The sequence below is a fragment of the Neopelma chrysocephalum genome, unplaced genomic scaffold (genome assembly GCF_003984885.1).
Source record: "Neopelma chrysocephalum unplaced genomic scaffold, ASM398488v2 Primary Assembly neopelma1_24, whole genome shotgun sequence".
Taxonomy (NCBI): Eukaryota; Metazoa; Chordata; class Aves; order Passeriformes; family Pipridae; genus Neopelma; species Neopelma chrysocephalum.
In genome coordinates this window covers 35,765,733-35,783,817 of record NW_020897693.1, presented here as the reverse complement: position 1 = coordinate 35,783,817, position 18,085 = coordinate 35,765,733, and the positions used below count along the sequence as shown (strand labels likewise).

Sequence of the window (18,085 nt, the reverse complement as noted above, 5' to 3'; positions counted from 1 at the left end):
TATTAAAGGAGCTCATAGTTTAGAGATTTTTTTTTTTTAATTGAAATTCCAGAAAGTTATTTCTGGTTGGTTTTTGGTTTTTGGGCTTTATTCAAAGTATAAGTTAAAAAAAAAACAAACCAGCTTTTACCTCCTGATCTCACTCCTTAAGATCTCACTCATTTTTTTTTTCTTTTGCAAAGCTCCGAGGGTCTTCTATGTCTCTATACATAGTAGCTATTTGCCTGAAGAATCGTGAGGCTTTTCAGGAAATCAACTGGTGCTCTTACAGCTATTCAGATTCTGATACAGTCAAACCCCCCAGGTCAACCGAAGCACCTCCATTGTTTGCTGTGTCCTTCTTCAACCCAGATATTGCCCTCCACAGAGGCTAGGGTTTGTCATTCTGTTACTGTCTTAGAGATGTGACTGCATCCAGTAAAAGGCACCAAATGCTACATAAAAGCATCTTTCAGTTCAAACCAGTAATGGGAAAGAACAACCTTCTCTACCTTGCAGGTCAGCTTTGGTCAACCCAACTTTGTCAGCAAAAAACAAACAAAAAAAAAAGGCAAAAAAACCCCAAACAACAGGTTAGTATGAAGGCAGATAAACCAGGGTGACATTACTGTGAATAAATAAATGCAATTGATATAACCATCACAGCCAACATGCATAATCAATACATGCAGGGATTAAAATGTAAGCAACAAGGCACAGAGGGACAATGACTGTCTTAATGCAACCAACCAACCAACAGATAACAAAACCAAATAAAAAGAGGAAATGCATTTCATTCACACACACAAAAAACCCACAGAATTTACAGATAGTACACAGAGAAGAAAAAATATCACTATCTTAAACCTATCTCTCTGCACTTAACAATAACTTAAGAGAGATTTTGTCTCATTTGAGAAATACTTAGAATCCATTAAAGTAAAAAAAAAAAAATCTATTTGACTTTCAGTGCATCTGTCAAGCATAATTTTTTTTTGTTTCTATATCCAGACTCTGGATCTGAATTTAAATTCTCTGTCTTCCATAAAAGCACAGATTGCTCCAGCTTTTTGTCCAAAGTGGATTTATTGCCAGAAAACCATAGGGGACTGATTACTCTGTAAGACAACAATCTCTGTTTATCCCAAGAACTGAACTTGACACTGGATATAAAGTGACAGTAAAACCTTGCCCCCTCACAAGCTGTCACCTACTCATGGATTTCAATACATCCTTAAGAAAACTTGGATCAACAGGAAAACAGACAGCTCAGGTTTTAGACTCATATAGTCTTCTTCAATGTCATTAGAGCTATCAACAAAAATGATGAGTACTAGCTCATTCTTTCACCTAGGTGGGAATGATTTTGTTATCTGTGGTCAAATCATAGTCCATGTGGCAAAAGAGAATCATAAATCTACTAAGTCTGACCGTCTAAAGATCCAAATACACTTACTGAAAATCAAACAACAATAAATAGCAAAACAATACTACTGATGCTCTTCCATGTAGGCACAGAGTTTCTTTTTTTTTTTCAATGGAGTCCAGTTTACAAGGAAGCCACATAGATTTTTTGATGTGTTATACCTTGATTCTAAGTTTTCTCTTTCAGCATGGAAAAAGCAGAGCACAAAGATGGGAGCATAGGCAGCAGTTCCTGAATCCCTTGCCACTGAAGGTTACATATTTCTATTACACAGAACAATAGGAACAAGAAAATACCAAATCAATTACCTCATTGCTCAAAAGATGGGTATTTAAGAAGTACACACTTACCCTCTTAACCTTCTGTTCTTAAAAAATTCTAATGTCACAGCTGATACTGAAGAGAGATTGGTAGTTCTCCCTTTCACATTTACGACTCAATAAATTAGAACTGACATGTACAGATACCATTTCCTGTGGTTCCTAAGAAGTTTAACATTTTGAATTTTTGCTATCATTTTACAGCCCATGAATGACTCAAGATGGCAACTACCTTCCCTTCTGAGATAGTCAGATTTTTCTTCCTTTTGGAACTGCTTTACTACATAAAGCCACAAAATCCCTTTTTCCTTGAACAAGATTCAAAAGAAAGGGAGAAGGAATAGAAAGAGGAGAAGAATTAATTTCTTCATGCATCATCTTCAACACTTATTCCAACAATTTCTCTATAACAAACAAGTACTTTTCCTACTGCTCCACTCCACATTTTCTTTGTAGCTGAACTGAAGCAAAGCCCATATTTGTTCCTTAATTTCAGTAGCACTATGAGAATGGAATACAAAAGCAGAAGGAATAGGAGAGATGTCAAACCATCATGGAGCAAATTACTGCTCCACTCCTCAGTGGACAACCTTTGATTCCAGAGAGAAAGTGGAGTATGACCAGATTTGAAGTTTCTCTACTAAGCAGATGAAGGGTGAACTTTTCTGACATTATCCTGCTGTGAGATTTTAAGCATGAGATTATATTTTCTGTTTTCCACATACTGCTTAGTATGCAAAATGTGTTTCTGATTATCCAGCCTGTATGTGTCATTCATGCTTTTCATGCACCAGTGAATTCCAAAGGTTAACTAAACTAGTTCATGGAAAGTTGCAAAAGATTATGATTTTACTGCAGGATCTGGAAAGAAGATTAAATTAGGACAAAAAAAGTCCCAAAACATCTGGAACAGTGTCAGCCTGTTTAATAATAATCACTCTCCTTTGTGAGAAGCTGTTATCAGTGGAACAGGTGAGGAAGAAGCAGCATCTCTAATGCACATAAAAAACCACCTTGTAAAAGACACAAAATGTTTTTTAAGCACTTCTGTTAGGTTTGGTCGGTTGGGGGCAAAATGGAGTGAACACATTTAGAATGTGCAGTTACATTACAGATAGCTCTAATGCCCATGGTAAGCAACATAAGGATGTCCAAATAAAAGGAAGGAAAACATGGGAGAACACATGGCAAATTAATAAAGAGGTGAAAAAACACCTGAAATGCAGGAAGTACTCATTAATATTGGAGGCATCCTCTTTAAATCCCTCAAAAGGTTGGCCACCTGCTTAACTTCTTCCAGGACCAGTGAGGAAAATGCAGTGAGTCACTCAGTCTAGACTTTTGTGGATGGAATAAACTGATCCATTCATCTAGTACTAAGACCAGAAATGAAGAGCTCAGCAAAAAAAGAATTGATTTTAAAAGTCCAGTAAAGAGATTATCTCAAGTTTAAATTATTTACTTTCAAGAAGGGAAAGGATGTCACCTGGAACAATTTCTTCCATATATCAACTCTTGCATGCGCACCATAATGCAGACATCTTTTCTCTCAAACTGTGTATGTCTGACATAGAAATAGCCTGTATCATGCAAACTCAGGAGTATAAAAATTTCCAACCACCCCCCCATAGCTGTTGAGATGGAGACTGGAGAAAACCAGGTCCTGATAGAAGACTTCTTTTCCTCAGTTTCTAATGCTTTGGTAATCTCTAGGAGCCTCCACCCATTGTTTCAAAGTGGTCTGAAAAGACACAGTTGAATTTCACTCTTTCATCACAAATACAACAATACCTTGCAGATGAATTTTATGGGTGGGGACAGCAAAGCCCAAAGTAGGTGGCACACTTGCTTGCAAGCTTCCACTAGAAGAGGCCCCCCCCACTTCAAGTCCTTTCTGAGAAATGATTTTGTCTCTTCAGAGTTTTCAGTACCCTGATCCAACACTGACACAAGGACTACTTAAGTCTTAACCACTTCCCTACCTTTGGCAGCTTTTCTTTCAGGCCCTCTTGCCAACCCCTTTTTTGGGGTGGTAGGAGGTGGAAGGGCCCTCGTCACACAAAAGATGGTGATGATAGCTGCAGTTAGCACAAGACCTCAAGATACTCTGTAAAAATGAACAAATATTCAGCATCATGTTGTCCTCACAGACGTGTGTAGCGCACCAGAACATACCAGGAAGCAAGGTGGTTTCTGGCTTTGCAAAATACCTTCCAGGGAAACACAAGCAGCCAACTACAGATCTGACCAGACCTTCAAGATCTGTGAAGAGCTGCCTGTTGCTCCTAAAGAATCAGAAATGCTTTTTTGGCAATTGCAAAAGAGTAATGAAAATAAACCATGATGCAAAAGGAAGCTGATATGTCACCTGACAAACAGGATGAAGAGGTTACTTAGTTGTACTAGCTTAAACAAATCCCACTATAGATAATTTAAAGAAATTATAAGAATTGAACCAATAGGCCACCAGAGATAAAGTAATTTTTGCCTTAGGTCTTGAACTGCCTTTTTTTTTTAACACTACTATATACCATTAAATGCCAGCAAATTTCAGTCTCAAGAATGTCTGCATTTCAAGAATGACTTGTATGTATATGACTAAGAATGCTTTAGGGTTCTTCAGATCCCAAGGAAAAAGATCTCCTATAAGTATGTCATTAAAATATAAATATAATTTACTGAAAGTGCTTCCCACTCAAGTAGAAGCACCGCTTTACCTATCACTGGAACACAAATAATTGTGTAACACGACAGGTTTGTGCTTTGTTGCACAGCAAGGTTGAATTATGCTTAAGCATACGAGACAAACAATGTGGCCAAGGAAATTCAATGGCTTGCTCAAACTGAATAAAATGAGGTAGCAGTAGCACCAAGACAATAAGGAATATAATTTTCCTATTAAAAATTGTGAATTTGGTGGTATGGAGTAGGGTACTGAAATACATGAACATAGATAACAAACACGAACAGGATGCTGGTGTGTCTTCAGTGGTACAGCTCTGTCTCCTGACCTACATTTCACATTCCACTATTCTCAAGGATTCGTTCCTCTACACATACTTTGATTCTGTCCTGAGATCAAACTGACAGTTTCTGAGAAAACAGCTGCCACCTTGTAATCTCCTCTGCTTCTGAAAGCAAAGCCGCAATAAGAGACAAGCGTTAGCAGAAATCTCTCTCACACCAGATTTGAAAGGTAAGATTCCTATGTGGGGATGGAATGACATTTCTTTAAGCATGCATGTTCTCATCATTGATGTGGTCCCACCGCCCTTCACGATGAAATAAGGACATGTCTGGCAAATCAACACACAGCACAACTATTCACACAAAAAGCCTGCAATTGTTTATTAAAAACGTATTTAAACACCATGAGGTAGCAAGGACTGCTTGGGACTTTAGCCCTTGAACACATTGTTAAGATTGGATCCAAGATCATGTGAGATGGAAGCAAACTAGGGAGACATAAAGAAGGACTGAACATGCTTTGTGTTTTTCTTTCCTTAGAGAAAAGGAAGATAGGTGTGACTTTCACTGGCAACTGCAAGAATAGGCACCAGCAGGCAGCAGCCAAGATCTGAGATGAAGCCTTATGGGTTGCTATAATTAAAAAACAAACAAACAAACAAAACCAACAAATGAAACAGTTTTCTGGTGACCAAATTCTCAGTTTTTTTACTAATCCTAAACATGTTGGCAAAAAGAATGCATTCCTCTTCAGCAGTTCCTTTGGTACTGAGCAGGGACCATTTGGGAAGACAGCATGGGCACTGCTTTGGAAGATCAAGTTCTTCCAAAGGCAGAACGAAGGCAATCACTGACCCTACCATCCATTTCTTTAGATATCTTTCAAATTTTGAATCCTGTTTGAAGAGCTTTAGAAGAGAAGGAGAAATCACATTTCAGATATTTCGAAGAGTGAACCAATCTCCATGTTCAGGCAGCAGCTGTGCTGGTACCATATTGGCACACAGACAAAGTAAGTGCCACATTCTGCATTTTGAGAGTAGCAGTGGCATTATGCAATCTCATTAAGAGGACACTAAATCAAAGAATTACACTGGGTACATGAGAAGAAAACACCATAGCTCTAATAATGGTGAAGAGTCTTCTGGGAAAGCATCATGACACTGCTTCTGAGCCACACACAGAACAACAGGTTAGTCTAAAGAGAGGTCTTCTGAAGACAGAGAGTTAGTAGATATCACATGACAGCTAAACAGCCAATGGATTAAGATAATTTTAAACAGAAGAATTACCAAAAAATCACTAATATTAAAGAGGAGCTTTCAGTGCACCAAGGATAAATAGAATTGACATTTTCAAAAACCTAAAATGCATTTTTTTTCCTTGTAAATAATACAGAAAAGGTGCACTTCTTTTGACAAGTTGGGTCTGCCACAAACGGACAAAGACACCAGTTCTGCTACAATGTGCTCATTTCCACAAGGAATAGTGTGGTTAACAGACACTATTAAGAAAAAAGAGAGAAAGATGGAAAAAAAACCATCCTCCAGCTGTGTGGCACTTGCCAGTGCTGTGAAGTGGAAGTTGACATGCAGTGAGCTCCTGTGAGAGGACACAAAATTCTCACAAACCAGAGTATTACTCTCCAAGTGTGGAAGGAGGGCTGGGGCACAAGAGCTCCCAGCCAACCAGAACACAGACACAAGCAAGGGAACAGATCTAATAGGACTGCCAGTTTGGTGTTTCATGAATACTCAAAGATATCACTAAGATGACAGTTTTAATCCTAAGAAGTGACAGTCTTGACAAATGGTATGACTTCATCATGATATAACCTGTAATTTTGACACCGTAGGTGATAGAAGACCAAGGAGTAATTTAACTTTATGAAATTTTTGAAGGATCAATTCAGGACATACATCTTTTCTTAGCAAACATGCATACCAATGTTACAGAAAAAAATTATCTTCTTCTAGTGACTGGTAGCCAACACAGCAGACTGGTATTGAGTGGAACTAGACACAGTGGTGATTGTCATTTAACCCAGAGAGCAAAACCTTGGGGGTTTTGATGCTAAGTACCCCAAGTGCTTTGGGAATTGAAACCACATGCATTTTACTGAGTCAGTGTTGCTGATGTCAATATTCTTTTAATTAGTGAGAGCTTAGCAGGAACAGTAAATTCTTAAAGAGGCTTCAGGATATCAGTACTATTTACATGCTTCAAAAAGTAACTCATCACATTTAGTTCTATTCTGGCTGGAAAAGAGAAAATACAGAAGAGAAATGTTTTCCAGGCAGAAGAGGCAATGGGCCCACTGCTTTCACTGGAGGTCCACTTCCTCAAAAATGAACTCCTCTTTTAGTCCAGTCTTTATCCTTCAGCTCCTTCTACCTTCCATTTCCATTTCCCCTGTCTCTACTTGTTCTTTGAAATACTTACTTCTGTGAATCGCAAAAAAGGGTGCTCTGAAGCACAAATTAATTGAATGCTCAGAACATCTTTCAAAGTATTTTAAGAGTACTGTAATGTTTATAAACCACTCTTGTAGGAAGAAAACTTGTAGCAAATAGCTGCATTTGGAAAACATAAGTTGTAATGAAGGATATTGCAATGAATGCAACTTAATGAAATTAATAGTAAGGTGGAAGAGATGCACAGAGGGCAGCAATGAAGTAAGAATTGAGTGCTTGAGAGTGAAACTTCTCTGAAATCAGTTATACCTTCGCATCCACGCTCAATCTGTCCACTGCGGTGCAGAGCATCGTTGATAAGATCAGGCAAACGCCCATTCAAGTCCACAGATGCCAGACAGCCCTGAAATCCATCACGTGAGGCCACAAGCTTTGGGAGGTTGCTATACATGCCTTGAGCTAGGCCAGCAATGTAGAGATCACCTAGAGGAGAGAGGGGTAAATGTACAAGAAGGAGCAAGTTACACACCTTCTAGAGTGACTTTCCTTGTCACCAAATGTGAATATAACAAAGTTCAGAAAAATTTAAAAGCAGAGCAAGATATTGTGCAAGAAGTCATTTCTGCCTTCTTTACTACAAAAAAACCCAAAGCAAACCCCAAAACAAAACAAACAAACAAAACAAACAAGCCTAATGAACAAAAACCCAAACAAACAACCAAACAAAAAAGGCGTGCAAAACCCCACCAATAATCCCAGTTGTAATTGCTACCTAACTAGGAAAAAATGTAAGATGACAATTAAGTTCCGAAAAAGCAAAATATGAGAAACTGTGCTCCTACAGGAAGTGCCAAACAAGAAAGAGAAAAATTAATTTGACAGCCAAAATTAGCAAAGTCCAGATTTACTGTTCTGTAATGCATGGTTATTTGAAGTTTTCTCTTGTTTACTAGTGCAAGGATAAAGGGGGGAACTGTCAGTCTTGTAGAGTTTACCTTTAAGATCCAGATTTTTGGCACCATTGATAACCTGAGTGACCACCTTAGTGTCCACCTTTAGGCTGTGTGTGTTACTGTTATCTCTGGTAATGACGACATTGTGCCATTGGTTGTCATTAAGAGGACGATCACTGTTGCCTTTGATAACATTAGGTCCATTTCCAAGGTCAAACACATAGTGTATATACCTGTAAACATAGCAAGAGCTAGTTAAAATTGTGTAAGAATTCCAGTGCTACTGACTCTTATTCTAGCCAGAGCTAATACTTAAAAAAGTCACAAAGGGAAGTATCTCTGGGTTAGAAAGCTCTAGTAAGCCAAAATATTAGCCACTGCTTTGAAAAGATGTAGTTGTTTCCTTTCCACTAAAGTGTAAGGAATAGTATTTTGAGATTATAACATTTGAAATAATCAGATCCTAACCATAAAGCATTCCTCTTTTTCCACAAAGCTCTTGCAGATCCATACAAATGTTGCCTGAGAATATAATTATTTTTTAAATTGGTAATATCAACAAATGTACTGGGGAGCAATGTTAGATATGCTTATTTGGGGAATATATTCCTCAGGTTCATTCTGAGTTCTTCATAACTCTCTTAAGAAGTTAATCAGGAAACTCACTTGAAATATTTTAGTAAATTTACATTAGGCTTATTCAAACAGCTAGAAAACAATTAGCAATGCTTTTGGCAAAAAATAAAGACCCTAATGAAGACTGAAGTCACGGGAGTGTTACCCTGAATTATTTATATAGTTCAAACACAGAAATTCACCTGAGAATAGAAGAGAAGTATTCTATTTAGAAAGGAAAAAAAGACAACAAAACTCAACTCTCAACAGTGCACCAGGAGCTCGTGACTGGTGCTTTTTCTATTACTCAATGTCCCACTTAAGAAGTATGTGCAAAGTTAAAAATGAAACAGATTGAATTGAAATAAACAGGACTACTAAACTGTATTTGTGGAAAACATGTCTACCATGACTAAATCATAAGAGATAAAAATTTGTTCATCTAACAAAGCATTTTTTTTTTAAATAAGCTATTGGTCTTTTAAAAAGAATATAGCAGCTCAAAAGCAAGCTGAGTTTGCTTTTCCTCAAATATCACCAGCAGAAATACAGATTCAGCAGCCCATATCCTTTTTTTCCCCCTCCAGTGAAGTTGGCAGAAAAATAAGTATTACAGGAAAAAAAAAGGGGAAGTGGGCAGAGAAGAGAGATACAGAGCCCTCAGCACATTTTTTCCTCCTCTGTGCTAAGCTGTGAGGTTTAACAGGACAAAACATTAGTCCAGCTACATCCAAACAACTTAAAATATTAATGCTGCACACTATAAAAGTGTTTTTGCCTCAGCCACAGGAGGAAGTCAGTGATAAAATCCGGAGTCTTAAGATTAGTGTTTATGTTTAAGTGCTTTGTCTTACATCTCAGCAAACAAATACAACTTCAGTATGAGGTGAATTCTCTTTGTACAAGCATTTTAAGCTTATCTATAAGTAAGTTTATCTCTAAATAAGCTGGTAAAATACAACACGGACACTTACCCCTTGACTAGTTCAACTGCAATAAAGTCATTGCCATCACCACTGTTAAAGAGGATGAAACCATCAGCTGAGGTGGTCTTGAACTGAAAGAAGAGGTGCATGGATGTATAAGCCTGCAAGGTGGCCAAGCTCAGGTAGCTGCTTTTAGTCTTGAATGTCACAGGGTCAGCTATAATGTTGCGGAGACCAAAGCGTGCCTTCAGCTCGCAATAGTCAATGTCACCATTCTTGCATAGGTCAATGTAGAGCATCCCGTTGAACATGAGGCTCTGGAGATGGCCGATGAAACTGGAGGGGATAACAGAGATGTACCGTTTCTCTGTCATGATCCCTGTCTCAATGTTGTGGAACTCCAGGCGGGTATGATCACCAACCATTGTGCCTGAAGGACAGAAACAAGGAGGAACATCAGGGATAAGTAATAGGTTATATGGAGCCCTTCACACTCCAATTTCCAGACTAATAGCAGTACTAACTTAATCCTATCTGATCACTGTTGATAGCTTGCATAAGAAAGAATGTATAGAATCTTGGTGGAGACACTTGAATCTAGCAGTTGCCAAAACCTGGCAGAAAAGACAGGTCTAAAGGGCCATGGGCAGTAAGCTCTCTATTTTTTCCCGTGCTTCACAGACTTCCTTGTTTGTGAAGAAGACCAGGTCTCTCCCTTAAAGCCTGCAGTGATGTATTTGATCCAACAAACAACTCATCTGCCAAACAACTCATACACTTCTGAAACAACTCTTACAAGTGCGTTTCCTGAAAATATTTGATAAACATAGATTAATATAAATAGAGCAGTGAAAGAAGTGAGAACAATCATAAAATTGCTAATATTTTTTCTGTTGTTCTCTCCTGGTGCTTGGCTTGATGTTATTTCTCTTAAAAGCACAGCAGGAGGGAAACACACAAGAATGCAACAGGCAAAAAGCCCTCTGTATATTTAAATCGCCAGCCTACCACTTGGGCTATTTGCCACATCATTACAGATTTTAACCTCTCAATTAAAATATCCAAGCTATTCAGTATACCAAATATGTTGGACTACTCTTACATCGTATTTAAATATTTCAATAAGTGTCTAGGCACCAGTGCAGACACAGAACCCACACAGACATATGAAGTACAGCAGTATGCTATAAAGACAAGTTGGGCAACATCAGAATGAAAACCCTTTCAGCCAACCTTATTGTAGTCCTCCACAGTTCTTCATCAAGGTAATTTTAATTATTTAGTCATACATGCAAGTATGAGGAGGAAGGAGAATCAGAGAGGAGCTGTTACAGACTTACCACAGCTACCATTCCCCACCCTGTGCTCCACTGGGTGAGGGCAAGTAAGAGTCAGGAATGAAGGAGTCAACTCAATAAAAGAGAGGGTGGGGGGCAGTGTTTTACTTTTTGTCTTCGTTTCTCACCATCCAACTCTATTTTTGATTGGCAGTAAATTAAATTAATTTTCCCCAAGTCAAGTCTGTTTTGTCCACCATCGTAATCACTGCACAGGCAAAGTCCTTCGTTTTAGAAGGTTTTCCAAAGCTCTTATTCACATTGCTTGTTGGTCCCTCTGCCTCTAATAATATTTTAACATGCTGATCAAATTTACCAGGTTTAAAAAACACAAGGGATGAAAACATTTAAATTCACACTAGTTTTGTGAAATTTGACAACTGGATAAAGACCTGCATAAATGCTTCCAGCATGCTGCAGACAGACAAAATTTAGCAACAGTATCCTACTTGATTGCATCTTCTGGTCAGTAAGCATATATACACAACTCTCAACTCATCACTGCAAGAGATATTTCTGAGTCATTGGCATTACACCTGGGAATCACACTAGCCACCATAACCGAATCCAGGACAAATTCCTCTTATTTCCCACAGGTTATATCAACTGGGACTTAAAAGCTTTCTCATATTCTGTGCTCTCCCCTGAAATCTCCTTGCATTTCTTACCTAGAGAGTTCCATGGCATTTAAAAAAAAAAAAAAATTTAAAAATTGCCCTTTCAAGACTTTTCTTACTAATGCCAACATAATCTTTTTTTTTCTCTTGGGGGCAGAAGGAAAGCTGGACACATTTGAAAAGACACTTGGATGATACATTCTGGCTTGTAGTGTATAAATAGTCAGATTAAATAAACTCATGGTCATTTTCTTGCTTAGAGCCTCTGGAAACACTGAAATATTCCTAAATCACCTCTCATGATCATACAATTTTTCAGTTTATACTTTGTCCAAATGTGATCAAGTTTTATGCAAAGACAGCAAACAAGCACAGTTATTAGAAAATATGTTTTCAAGTATCTACTTCAAATATGAAGAAAAAATGTTACACAAACCAATATATTTTTTCACTTATTCCCAATTTCAGCAGTGGATCTAAAATTAAAGGCAATTATACAAATACCACTGAAAGCTTTAATCCAAGCAGATACAGCTGATCAAACTTAGAAGCAGCTGAAGACAGTCACATACTTACGACTTTTCAGAAATTCAAGTGTCAGGACCAATGCAAATATTTTAAATCCTGGAACAGTTCTTTACCAGAAATAATATTATTTTAGTTTGAAAAAGACCAGTTCCCAGAAACTGAAACAGTATATTCAGAAGTTTGTTTAGACAAACTTACTCACTTCCACTACTGTGATTTTTAGAGGCTGTTTCAGCTTCAGTGTTATCAAATGAAAAGTTATGATTTTTTCCAAACCAGAAGTGTACTTTCTTAAAAATAAAATTAGAAGAGTCTCTTTTAAAAAATCCTACTTCTTTACTTCAAAAAATTAGAAAAATAAAACTAAGACATGTCAAGGACCAAGAGCAAGAAAACTCTTCTTCTTTGTTTTTCTGTAGTTAGATAAACACAAAGAAGTAGTGGTGGCCTGAAGGAGAGAAAAGCCAGGACTGGGAAATCTGGAGTATGCTGGGACAGGGAACCCAAATATAGGGGGCATTAAAAATGGAGTGCAGGAGGTTAGAAGAGCTGAGACCAGAATCTTAGAAGAGGTGAAAATTGAGAAAACTGGGGCTAGCTTAGGAAAAAAGAGATAGTGCTAGAAACAGTAGTATAGCAAGTTAAGGGTATTTCAGTGAAAGGCTGAAAAGGACATGGCAATACAAGAGCAGAATCAGAAAAGAGATGCAATATCCTAGGAAATCATGGAATGAAATCCAGTATTTTCTGATCTCATTAGCTATCAGCCCCACCTGCAGAGTTCACCTCCAGTTCCTCCACTGTGCTCTATAGAGAATATTGTAACTACTACAGCAATCAGAAGCTCTTTAGTTCAAGTGGTATTTGGGTGTTTGCACGATGTTGTAGGGTGAAATATATCTGCTATATTTGCATCTCATTTATCACTAATGTTCTAAGGTGGAGTGGAATGTGGGATGAAGGTTTTGTGATTAAACAGCAAAATGCTGTCCAGAGGAATTGGATTCTGTTTCTGCCTTAGATGTCCTACAGGAAGCCAAGTCAGACACTTCATTACAAATTTTTCATCAGTGGTCATTAATTGTCTAGACCTAATTCTCCAGGTAGCAGAGTTGAACTAATTTACAGGATCTAATTTAAAGACATGCTGAATCTTTCTGATGAAAATGACTGAAAAATCATGCCAAATTTGTACCAAATACATCCAACTTTAATCTGGTGCCTTGTTTCCAGACCTGTAAAATGGGAAAAAGATGCCCACTTGCTTCACATAAGAGACAAGGGAATAAATCCAGTTGCAGTTTCTTAGTTCTGTATAAATATATTGACGAGCAGCACAAAATACACACATAAAATAAAATAAAATTAAAAAACCCCAGCTCTATATTTAGAGCAAAACTTAGCTGGTGTGCATTGTTCCAAACAAGCAATAAGAAGATGGAAATCAAACAGGCTGTTTATTTTTACTGGGGCCCAATTTAGACTTCTGATCTATGCCTAAGATAGCAAGAATCCTGTGGAAAAATCTATATGACCACATCACTCAAGACTGTTATCATCTGCCCAAGGAAGTGGGATGCAGATTGCACAGAAAATCTTAACTCTGGCTGTTCTGACTTTTGACTTTGACATGATGGCATTCTTTTAACAGATATTTTTAGCTGTAATGCATCTTTAATTATGTAATTCATATACATGTGCATATGCGTATCCTATTTTGGTATAGGATTGTATCATTATTATTTATAAACTCAGTTCCATGAAAAAAAGACTTCAAAAACAGATGGCTTTTGGGGATCGATTCAGTAATGCAAAGAGTGCCACCTCGTGGGGCTTCCTAAAATAGCATATCCTAGAAGAATTGTTCTCCAATGTAAAGTAATAGGGATTAAATGTTTGCCAGCACGTCACTAACTCAGAAAGTTCCCTCTTAAATAAAATCTATTTTTCCTATAAACTAATTTTGACAAAGTCACCCCCAAAGTTGTCTTCCAACAATCAGAGGGAAAGATTTTTCTTGCGTATGTTTCTTGTTCTCTCTTGCAAATTCACAGCATATATTTACTTCAGAGGGCAAACATACCTCAAACCATTTTACTGCAAACCCATTTCTATTGGTTTATTTCAAATTTCTGGCTCACGGCTTTCCAAATAATCTAAATTACTACAATATTTAATTAATCACATTCATACAGAATTAAAAAAACTTATTTTCAGAGATAGGATATAGGAAAAGCTTTTTGCAAAAAAACCTTTTTGCATACAGCAGCCATTACTTCTAGTTGCCTTCCGAGTAGAAGCTTCAGCTTTTGGCAAAACATCATGGGTCACAACTAAATAAACATACCCACATCAGTGTTGAATCCAGGGTTCCTGTTCTTTCTGATTCTATTACCAGCCTTCAGGCTGCTGCTGTTTTCCTCAAAAACCAACTTCATACAGTTATTTACAACTGTGAGAATTTTAGACCTTCAAAAAAAGATAAATAAAGTTTCTGGCTCTTGCAGTTATGGAAAAATGGACCAGAAAAGTGTAATGTCTAAAATTTTAAAATCATCAATCCAAAGCACCTTGATCATTTCAATGCAAATCTCAACCTGGGAGACATCAGCTTTCCTGAGTGATTGACCTTTTCTTTCCTCCCTTCAACTACATTTCTCTGCAAAAAGAAGCAGGAGCTCAAAAAGCTATCTGAAAAAAGGGCTGACATACTCAATGTGATATGATACACTCTGGTGAGCCAGAATCCTCCCTAACCTCTAAAAAAAAAATTGAGAACACACTACTTTGTTTGCTTTTTCTTCCAGAAGGCTCTGAACCATAAGCACAAGAAGTTGGGTAAAAAAACAAAACAAACAAACAAAAAAACCTCCAACTGCAAAAAAACCCCTAAACAACCACACCCACACAATGAACAGTGGAGACATAAATCCATGCTCTCTAACACATGTAATGAATACTGGTTTATCAAAGGACAAGTTTGTGCAGAGGAAAGTTTGGAGAGCCTTGGCTTCATTTCCACAGCATTGGAAATCACATTTGCAGCTCAGGAATGGGGTATACTCACATCTAACACAAATAGAGCCTGAAGCAAGAGCGAGTGCTGCTTAACACCTCTGCAGTCTCAGGTATGTAAGTTTATCTGTCCCCTAAATTTATATTTCATATTGTTATAGTTGTCACAGAAGTTTCTGGTGCTGGCCAAGACGTTAGTCTCTCAGACCTGAGCATTTGTTTTCAATATAGTAACACTAAATAATACACAAGTAGTAACAGAAAGAGAGGGGAAAAAAAGATACACACAAGAACAGGGAGAAGGGGCATAATGGCAGAGGAAAGACTGGGAATAGAGATACAAAGATAATGATCAAAAAATAGTCATACATCACACTTACCCTCCGCAACATCATCATCCACGATCAGCTTGAGGCTCTTTCCTCGCCGAACTACCCGAACAGTGTGCCACTCATTGTCATTGAGTTTCTGCCCAGCATAAAGAGTTTCAGGTCCCTTGCCTGGGGATGGTGATAGGTACAGCAGTTAAAGCCAAACCCCCACCAGCTTAGTACTTGCTCAATGGGAAAAGTCACCAAAATCAACCTGGTGTGAGACAGACCAGTAGATTGTATAGGTGTATTACAACCTCTAATCAACACTCACACCTACACCTTCCCAGCTCACTGGAGTCAGGGTCACAAACGCTTCCACTCAGTCAAGTGCCGTCCTCCACAGAGCCCAGAGGTCACATGCATTTAAAACAGGTAGAAATCTCTCTTGTCCTGTGGTACTAATTTCCAAATATCACATTGTACAACACACTGCAGTAATAGGAAAACAAGCTGATGACTGAAATGTCTCTAGAGTGGAGTCATTACAGCAGAATTCTGCTCTTCTAAGAATCTGGATTTACAACATCCCCAAGGTACTTGGGATTCTTTTCAAAGTTAAACACCCTGGTCTCTCAACACTTCGGTATCAAACACCAGGTTGGTTTCAGTCTCAAAAAAAAAAAGAAAGAAGAACAAACCCAAAACCCCCCAATAACAACAAAAAAGCCCCACATAACTTCAAACCCAATCCCTTAAAAAAAATAATCACAGCAAGAAAACCACTCACCAACCTGGATGATTGCTTTAAGGTTCTTTGTCAAAGAATCCTAGCTTTGAGGTGCTTACTTCACCTCCTGAATTACAGGTCAAAGGGAAAAGAGGAACCATTTCTTCTTCAAAAGGTTATACCACAGTTGCCCTTGCAAACAATGCTCCTGGGAAAACAGCATTAGTGCTACCCATATTTGTTCAGTTTTGCTGCTCACCCATCACAGTTGACAGGCAATTACTTAAAAAATTAATTGTTCAGATTACAGGACTGGAACACCTCACTCATGTCAAATGGTAAGTGAAATTGAATAATGGTGTGTGCTAAATTAAAAGCATCTAGCCTCATTTCAGTACAGTATTAAAGTGGTGGGTTTTGATCCAGGTGTATCGAGAAACGCAGAATGAGGACAGCAGAACTTTTTGCACACTGGGTCTGGACCCACTGCCCAAACTGGCAAAAGGGGAACCCAAGAAAGTAAAACCAAGACATATTGAACTTAGTAAAAGAGACGGGACAGGGACAATGAGGCACTGCTACAGATCAACATACTACAATGGTAAAACTACATCAGATAGCCCATAGTCCACAGTATGCACACTGCCTAATTAGTAACATTAGTGTAACTGCTTCTCACCAAAGGAGAAACATGGGCAAAGGTGGTGTTGTCTCACTCAGCTAGGATACATGTACTAGAGGAATTCTACAGAAGGAGACCAAAACAAAATTAATATTCTGTTATTCTCCTTAAAATATCATGCAGTTCATGCTAATAAAAAAAGGAGTTTAATATCTTTTCAAATAAAGCCCACTGTTAGCCAATTTTACCATAAAGCAAGAGGAAAAAAATATTTTTCTAGGGACCTGAAAAATAAGAATCATTCTTGGATTAAAAGAATGGAGTGCCATATATTGCAGTTACAGAGAATATCTCCTTAACAGGAGAAATCCATAAACTCTGCAGTTCCTCATCCATGTGCCAAAGTCACATTGTACCACATATATAAATCCAGCTGTACAAGGCAGCTAGACCATGGCCAGAAAGCTTAAATTCTTTGGAACCAGACAAACAAAACTCTAACAGACTCCTAGAAAGTTATGCTTGATTTACACCAGTGAGTACATTTTATCCTGGAGCAGAATTCACAAAATGATATCTCTGGGTGGCTAGCAAAATTATTGTCTACATAAAAATATACTGCATCAGTTACTGATGCAGGTAGGAAAATCAAAGAGTTCACCTGGACCTGTGTGTTTTTATAATGGCACCTTAAAGCAGAGGAAGGGTGGGGAGAGGCAGCAAATGCTTTTTTAAAAAAAAAAAATCTTTTCCACATATTGATTAGAGCTCTGGAGGGCTCAGCCAAGAGAACGAGTCAAGTGTGCCGAAGACCACAGCTGACAATGCAACGCTTTCTATGCAGCAGCTCTGTGTTCAGCATGGTTGAGTAAGTCACAGTTGCTGACCGTCTAGCTCCCATTCTTCAACCCTACCCTGACAAAACAGGGGTCAACAAAAACTATCTGGTTTGGCTTGTCTTGATGCCCACTGTAAGACTTTCAAAACAAAACTGTGACACCAACAGAAGTTATATGACTAGATTTTCACAAAATGTAGCTTAACTGATTCACAAATAAATAAGTGGAAAATTTCAGAATTCCCACTCCTTTCTCCAAATGAATAAGCTTGTCTACAAATGAGATTATTATTTAGAAGTAATGGATTAATAGCTTGGGCTAATAAATTTGAAAATTAAACACTGCGATGCAAATTATTTTGTTATTTAAGTCCATGTCTTGATCACCCTATTTTATATTTGATCAGTTGAAACAACAACAACAACGAAAAAGGTTTTAATACTTTTGTTCACTCACAACCCTCCATTTTGCATGCACCAATGGGCA

The 18,085-nt window shown here is 37.9% G+C and overlaps 1 protein-coding gene across 24 annotated transcripts in view; it reads right to left on the bottom strand.

The window, feature by feature from the left end:
* Window positions 1-18,085, bottom strand: part of NRXN3 (neurexin 3) — a 1,019,488-nt gene that overhangs the window by 554,664 nt on the left and 446,739 nt on the right. For all 24 annotated transcript variants that reach the window (XM_027672731.1, XM_027672716.1, XM_027672707.1 and 21 more), the window contains 4 exons: window positions 15,478-15,597; window positions 9,649-10,030; window positions 8,102-8,292; window positions 7,416-7,589 (listed from right to left, as the gene is read on the bottom strand). In XM_027672731.1, coding sequence (XP_027528532.1) covers window positions 7,416-7,589; window positions 8,102-8,292; window positions 9,649-10,030; window positions 15,478-15,597 — 867 coding nt within the window. The remainder of the gene's footprint in view (window positions 1-7,415; window positions 7,590-8,101; window positions 8,293-9,648; window positions 10,031-15,477; window positions 15,598-18,085) is intronic.